The 8,333-nt window shown below is 29.8% G+C and overlaps 1 protein-coding gene across 2 annotated transcripts in view; it reads left to right on the plus strand.

Annotated features, from left to right (window-relative positions):
- The window catches only part of LOC132706610 (uncharacterized), an 86,273-nt gene extending 81,241 nt beyond the window's left edge, over positions 1-5,032 (plus strand). For both annotated transcript variants that reach the window (XM_060678046.1, XM_060678054.1), the window contains exons 7-8: positions 161-336; positions 4,904-5,032. In XM_060678046.1, coding sequence (XP_060534029.1) covers positions 161-336; positions 4,904-4,995 — 268 coding nt within the window. In that variant the 3' untranslated portion in view covers positions 4,996-5,032. The remainder of the gene's footprint in view (positions 1-160; positions 337-4,903) is intronic.
- Positions 5,033-8,333: the final 3,301 nt, after the last annotated feature.

Below are 8,333 nucleotides of genomic sequence, written 5' to 3' on the forward strand. Positions count from 1 at the left end.
CTTACTAGGACTGGTATTGTCAATTCTTACTCTTCAAGGTTGATTATTATACATAGTTATATTTTTATTGCAAAATATTTTCCAGCACAATCACGCTTCTCAATGCTTTTTACTGTCATTAACTAGGTAACTGATGTTCTGATTCATTTGATAAATTTAGGTATCACGGAAATAGAATGATAAATTACGATTTGAAAGATGGTGCTTTTGTCAGAGAGGGACGTCTGGCTACGGACCTTATCTTTCCCAGAGCTCTGCCTCAACACGCTGGAAACTATTCCTGCGTCCCGTCGAATGCGAAACAATACAGCGTCCTGGTCATTGTTCAGTACCGAGGTAATGTGTGGTTGTAAATTGTGTGAGTGTGTGTGTGTGTAACAGTGCTAAATACCGCGTTACACAAATTCGGTTCGTTAAATAATATATTGGCGTAAATCGGCAATGAATATTAATAAATGCAATTCAAATTTTCACCATTGGCAATGTAAATTATTATTTGTTTTGTTCGAAACTGGATCTCCCCAATAAGCTCGAAATAAAATCGAGGGCAATGACCGTTTGGTGGCATAACATTTCTTGGATAACTTATTTTCTGCGTTGTCAGTTCCCGATTGATATAAATTGCTTTCCTCAAAGCAAATCTTTTTAACAAGCACATCACGTAGGATAATATATAATTTTGTTCGCGATTGTTAGGGTATCAAATTGTGGAGCGCTATTTATCATTTTGCCGAAAAATCACAAGCATATTAATTAAAACCCAAGCACGCTGCGAATTGATATCATAGTTCAAAAGTAGTGATTTCTGCAACAAGTACAAAAAGTGTATTTAGTATGAAGTATGACGTTTTGACAGTTCTTGCTAGTCAACTACAAAATTTTTTACACTAGTGCAAAAAATAAAACTTTTATTACAGTAAGCAGTTCAAAATGTATTTTTATCCGTGCATATTCACTATTTTTTTACACTTATTTTATTGTGCGCTTTAAATTCTTTTCTCACCGTTATGATCTCTCTCGTCGTACGTCTAAATCGAGGTAGAGTTATAGTTCGATAAAATTTTTCATTTTTTTCTCATCTTTCTCATATTTTGTCGAAATTTTTCCAATGTTTTGTCCACTCCGTCGTCAATTAATTTTTTTGTGGTATATATTTTATTAGATTTTCTATCGCAATACGCGAAGTGTTTCCTTTCTCCATAATGATGTTCTTTTTGTTCCCCTCGCCCATAAATTTTAATCTCAAGTGTACACCATAAATACTGTCATTTTAATATTTCAGGTGTTTTATACTAAACACTTATACTAAATGCTGCAAAAATCTTATGTGGTTTTAAGTTGTACAGTTTTTTGTACATTTTTAAATATATTCTCATAAATGTACAGTGTGATTCATTACTAATTGCAAATATTAATACGTCTTTTTGAACATTTTTGTGTTATTAAATTTGTCCTTTTGATTAGGTTGTCACAAAATTTTTCTTTTGAGGATCACAATTTGTTTGGTCGCACACCACTTCCCGTCAAATATGAAAGCAAACACGTCATAGCCTTTAATTAATTTTTTTATGTTTGTAATTGGGACATCCTGTAAATGGAAAAGAAACTGGTATCCCAGATGTGAGCCGTTTATTTTTTATCAAATTAGCACTTGTGACATTTATAATTTATGCTGTACTGGTATTGAAATATACTCAGTACATTTGAAAATTTTATATCACGTACATTTTTAAAATAATATAAATACTGAAAATCCTAATTTTGAAAGTGACCTAAGTCCACTTTTTATTGACGATGTCAAAAATGTCAAAAGCAGTGATGAAGGTAATTTAAATTACGTTTTGATATTAAATTGAAATTTAAAAAATAATATTTAATTTAAAGAAATTATTAAACCCATGGGAAACGATAAAATAACAAGATTTCCTCAAAGTGAAGAGGAATTGCACTCATACAACAGATTTAAACAAAGTAGGAGAATTTTAGAATTTCCTTCTACAACAGAGGAAGACGAAGTAATTGAGAATGAGAATTTACAAAACAGCTTCACTGTGAAGAAAATAATTTAAAAGGAGTTAATGCATGGACTTCATTTGAAGCTAGCAGAATAGGCTAGAAATGAGTTAAAATAAGATCAAGAGCGAGTATCAAGGAATCTATCTCATTATTTTGCCTTTTCATACGATTTGCACAAAGCGTTACCATTCCCAAAGTTAACTACTTCAATAGTTAATATTAATGTAACATGTATTTTTTAAATTTAGGCATACACTATTTCCACAACGATAATGTAATGTAATGTAATGATATATGTACTTTTCGGATGAAACAAAAGCTTCTAGAGATTCCCAAGAGCTGGCTTTATGCCTCTTGAGACACCTAAAATCCCTGGTGAAAAAAACACATCATTGCATATAGTGGCATGTGTGGAGGACAAAACAGAAACATCAAAATATCTTTAATCTGGTTAAAAATGTTATCGATGGGAAACGATGTGGAAATCAAAGACCACAAATTTTACGATATTTTATATAACCATATTGCCATCGTTATATAAAAGTATAAGATGCATCACATCACTAAAATACCGACACATGATGGACTTATTGCGGTATAGACCTCCGGAACACCGTAACTACTTCAAATCACTCCGGCATACTGAGAATGTTAACGAATAACTTGTTACTAAATTTATTTCTTTTATCTAAAAATATAACTTGAATGTTTTTTTTTCTATTTTTTAAGCTGACCGACTTAAGCTCTTTCACTTTTTGTAACAAAACAAATTTTTATTTTGAAAGTGACCTATGTCCTCTTAAGGTAAGCAAGGTAATATTATACACTTAATAATGGCGACTTTTTAATAGGATGTATAAAATTAAATCCCTTAAATGCGATTTAACATTGCAAGTCAAACATATCTTTAACCGTATTTTTTAATTTTGTAAAAACGCAAAACCTTAAGTATTTCAAATTAAAGATAAATGAACTTCAGTCACTTTCAAAATATATACAGTACCTACACTTTCCGCCAAATATGACAACAAACACGTCAAACCGCTTAATTAATTTTTTTATGTTTGTTGCACCCTGTAAATGGAAAAGTAAGTGACAGTTTAATGAAAAACTGGTATCCCAGATATATAACTTTAATTTTTAAAGGGGCACTGATCATTATGGATATAAAATTTGCTCCAATATTTCCGAAAATCCTTGCGCGTTTTAGCATATTATAAATGCGAAAACCAAAAATAGACTAAAATCATCTTATTTCGGAAAAAATTGCCTCTTTTAATTATTTAAATGATTTTAGAACATTCAGACACCATTAAGCGCTTTCATGTTTAACACCTGAACAATGTCGCGGCAAACGAAATAATTCCCACACATAATGCATATAGCCATTTGCATATGTCTAACAGCATTCATGAATATGCCTTTCTGGTGCTATTGTATTATATTCGCTGTGAAATATGGGACACAGTAACGTGCAAGATGATGCATTCGAATAAAATTTCTTTGAGTCAACCTGTATTCAATTTCATTACACGTTTCAACGAATAATTATCGAGTTTAATATATTCTCCATCTAGTTTAATTTATATCAGACGAATTACGTCACGTGAGCTATTTTACAAAAATATTTAGATTGTTTCTATGGATGGTAGCAGCAGCATCAACGTTGCAGGTTTAACTACGAACCTGTATTTTCCTAAAAAAACTACTTTTGACATTAAATTATGAATTATAAAAGATATAATAAAAAAACTTAAAAACGAAATTTTTATTTTAAATTATTTTCTAAATAATTAACTTTATTTCATTATTATATATATTATATTATTAATAAATTATATTTACAAATTGGATTAAAATTTAATATAAATTAAATTTAATTTTCGTAAATAATTTATTGTTTGGCGTTAAAAGCAGCGGTTTAAAATATAATAATTTTCCAAAATAAATAAGAACTAAAACTTCAGATTTTCACGAAATTATATATTATGACATGACAATTGTTTCGACAACATCGTGTCTTTATCAAATGTCATAATATATAATTTCGTGAAAATCTGAACTTTTACTTCTTATTTATTTTGATAAATGGATTTTCATCAAGTAAAAGCCACCTCAGTTCAATATAATAATTATAATTGTTTTTTATTATTAATTATTTTATTTTAATTTATATTAAAAAATTATTTGTATGTTAAGGAGTTTTAAGTTGCAGGGTGTCAAAGTTTTACGAAAATATCATATTATATCACCAATGTCGTAACTAAATATTGTTACGAAGTTTGTCATACGTTTTCTAAGCAGTTGTAGAGTACTAGATATTTAGATTTATTTAAATTATTGTAAAAATTCCCGTCATCAATTGCGTTAGCTGCGTTACGGGTGATTGTGATTTTTTATATCTTGTATTTTTTGGTTCTCATTGGTTATTAAATAACAAATTAACATTTCTTAAATTTAAATTAAAATTGCCACTTTTTATTATCACTCAATTCCGGTTCAACAACTTTTGCTTTTAAAGTATAGAGAATTTTTGAATTTGAATTTAAATGACTCGAGCGCCATCTATCTTGAAATTTATCAAAGGTCTAGTGAATCATATTGAAAGTACGTCATCTGAGTTTATTTTGGAACTCAATTAATAATATTAGTATTTATTTCAGAACTCAAATTTATGTTATGCCAGTACCGTAGAACGCAAAATTTGAAATTTGTTTCTAGTTCTGTTTATTAGTAATGCATAATGCATAAAAAACTTGAAAAGTCTAGTTTTAAAATATTCATCAGATGGAATAGTATTAATTAAAAAATTATATTTTGTTTTCGCCGGACTTGGACGAGTCATATTTGCGTTTATGTTTATAAAAAAATCATTTTTCTTTTTCAGAATTAATCATGCCACCAGAGTCCAGTGGGTCATTGAAGGAATATTCAATTGCAGTGCTACTTCTATACTATGTTGTAATAATTCAGATGTAATAGTTAATAATACTAATAAAGGACCATGTTCTGAAGGATGATTGCATTTTTTGATAACTTTGATTTTTAATTTTTTTTAATGCAGTTAATATTGAAATTTTAATATTAATTTTTAGACCCTTTAACTATATAGTAGGTTAAACTATTTTCTCTGCTCCCGTCTGTAAAATGTCTAATTTTACACCGATCTAGAGTGGGGAAGCGCCACTTTACCACGCGAGTTCCTTGTCTCGCGGATCCGAATCACTTCGGAAATTTTTGGGATATTACCACATGGGTTTGGGAGCAATCAGATGTTTTTGGCGATTTACCGCACGGCTTGAATTTTGACGTTTGTGAAGTGACGGTCATGTCAGTAAACGTTTATTAAACACTCGCTCCGCTCGTGCCAATTAAACTCGTGACTCACATGCCTTTTACCGCACTTGTTGCATAAAGTATTTCTACTCGGTTTGAACTTTGATGTTTGTCAATTCTGACGGTCATATCATTGAATGAATCCTGTCGTTTTGCAAACGTGTGGCCAAAAACGGTTGGTCGTAGAAAAATAAACAAGTTTGATAAACTTTAGAAATGAGCCCATGTAAAAGATTTTAGTTGTACTAGGTTAGTATGTCTGATTCTGGGTAAGTTTGAACATAAGTACGGCCACATGATTACAAAAAAGTGTTTTTACAGATCTTCTTTTGCTGAGTAAATATATAATTATTATGTAACACGAAAATTAAACGAATGATTTTCCACAACTGTCTGATAAATCGAAACGCGTATGTTTGCGTATACTTCGATTTAGGGTTCCGTGCTGCCTATTACCGTTCAATATTGAAAGTTTTCTGAACAAAAGCTGCTACACTGGCGAGCACAATATATCTTTGCCAGCGCCAGTGGTGTGGAAACCTGAAACTTTTATATTGAAAAATACCCAGTTTGGCTTAACCGATTTTAGTGAACTCACGCTTTGAAGAACGTTTGTCGGATTGTTTGGTTTCACCTTATACCCAGATGTTTACATTAATTGTTGTATTATTAATGGTAAAGAAGTTTGAAAATATTGCCGGTATTTGCTTACTTTATATCCAGTTACAGTTAATAGTAAAAATGAAGCGCAAAAGCAGCGATCGCCTGGACGGACTAACAGATAGCGAATGGAAAACGTACGATATTTAATGATATTAAACGACATCAACACTTTTAATGATCTTGTTTGTTATTTTAATAATTACAATGCCTAGTTATTAAAATTACGATTTGTTTACTTATGTTGCATAATAATAATATGTTATTATAATTCCGATTATTAATAATGCCAGCGATATACATACATGTTAAATTCATGAACAATGGGTATATGCGGGTGATTATGATTATTACAAAGATAATTCATCGGCGAACAAGTCGAAAACTGTGCGGTGTTTTAGGCATCCAAAAATTAACCTATTTTATAGGCATACGAAATCGAAATATTGCCAAAAGTTCAAATGATGTAATTTTTGATAAACTTGTGTTAATAAACAAAACAGCTTTATTCTAGTTTACTAATTAAGAATTGCTGGAAAAAAATCTTCCATTGCCGATCTGAAACTTTGTAATACTATGTAATTAATAAACAATTTTCCTGTTCACTTCAACGCTTGAATTAAATTTTTACATTTTTTCACGACGGCGGAGGAATCTAGAAAATTCGTAAATAGTTAATTTTTAAATACTCTTATTTCCCAAAAATGATAATAATTTGTTAATAATTATAAGCAAATGTAACTTTATAATTGCTCTAATTGCTATTTTCACTATTTAATGTAGGTTTGTTTATGTAATAAATCGCTCTCTAATAGCAACAATATTGACTTCATTGTAAGAAAAATATGTTACAACATAAAATTGTTTACTGCATTATTACGTTCAATAAATTCCTCTCACTATCCCCAATTTGCTTAGTGAATTTCTATCGTCTTTTTAATTAGGTTCTCAAATCGGTATCTCAATCTGAAAATCTGGACATATCACAGTTTTGGTTTGGTTTTGAATAAAAATAAAAATTTAGCCTTTTGCCCCAGGAATTATTATTGTGTGCGTTGCAGGGATACTTAAACGTCTTTAAAGTAATTTATGTAATGCACTATATAATAAATTCTTTCAAACCTAAAGACGTTTACTACGAATTTATTGTTGAAAAGCATGAACCGCACTTATGAGATTTTAAATGTGTTAGTCAGCACTTAAAAATAAATCATGTTTTATGCAATGTAAAGTTCGTTATTTAGTTATAATATTTGTATTTGCCAAGGAAAGCTTGCTGTTAATAAGTTATTCAATGTTGTTTGCAAAAAAAAAACACATCTTAATTGTCTATATTAATAAATATGAAATACAGTAAAAGCTGGCGAGTCTCTATGATATGACAAAAAGTACGATCGAATTTCCGACTGTATATAGGAGAATTATTAAATGATTGATAAGGAATGTCGGTCGGAATCCTTTGCGTACGTTCATAATTTTTAAAACTAATCCCAAAATAAATGATCCGTCATCCCGCCTTCTATTAAGGGTTTTTTTGTCGCCATGAAGTCTATAATAATAATATTCAAGATAATTTAATTTTCTTGCAATGTTTTTTTATTTGAATTTCACGTTATTGAATTATTTTTACAAAAAACTTTATTTTAATTAGGAAAATTTTGGTCTTTATATAAGATAATCTTTAATTTAAAATTATGATGCATTTATTCTACATCTACATGGTAATTCATTAATAATTATAAATATTTTAACTGTCGAATTCTGAGCTCACAATACTCTCTTTAAGATTTAACTCAAATACTTTAAATAAAACGTGATATTTCTGAGTAAACAGAGGCTTCATTTCGGAAATCAGCAATTTGTTTTTAAATAATGAATGCATCTATTTGTTGGAAGAAATTGCAATAATAGTATATCATGCAACAAGTTTGGCAAAAGGTGTTTGTATTGTGTCGTATACTAACCCTTTGAAGAAAAATTTCCCGGAATAACCACCGTGCGTTCTGATGTTTTTTGTTTGTTAAGTTGGTACGTCTGTGGTTGACAGTCCCTCTAAGTCTTAGCGTCATAGCTTTACATTTGCGAAACTTACGTATCCAAAAATACGTATGTTGGTAATTTTTTACAACTTTAAATATGGATTTAAGTTTGCGCAAATTTATGTTATGCCAGTACCGTAGAACGCAAAATTTGAAATTTGTTTCTAGTTCTGTTTATTAGTAATGCATAATGCATAAAAAACTTGAAAAGTCTAGTTTTAAAATATTCATCAGATGGAATAGTATTAATTAAAAAATTATATTTTGTTTTCGCCGGACTTG

Source organism: Cylas formicarius, unplaced genomic scaffold (genome assembly GCF_029955315.1).
Source record: "Cylas formicarius isolate icCylForm1 unplaced genomic scaffold, icCylForm1.1 PGA_scaffold_10__41_contigs__length_53128322, whole genome shotgun sequence".
NCBI lineage: Eukaryota > Metazoa > Arthropoda > Insecta > Coleoptera > Brentidae > Cylas > Cylas formicarius.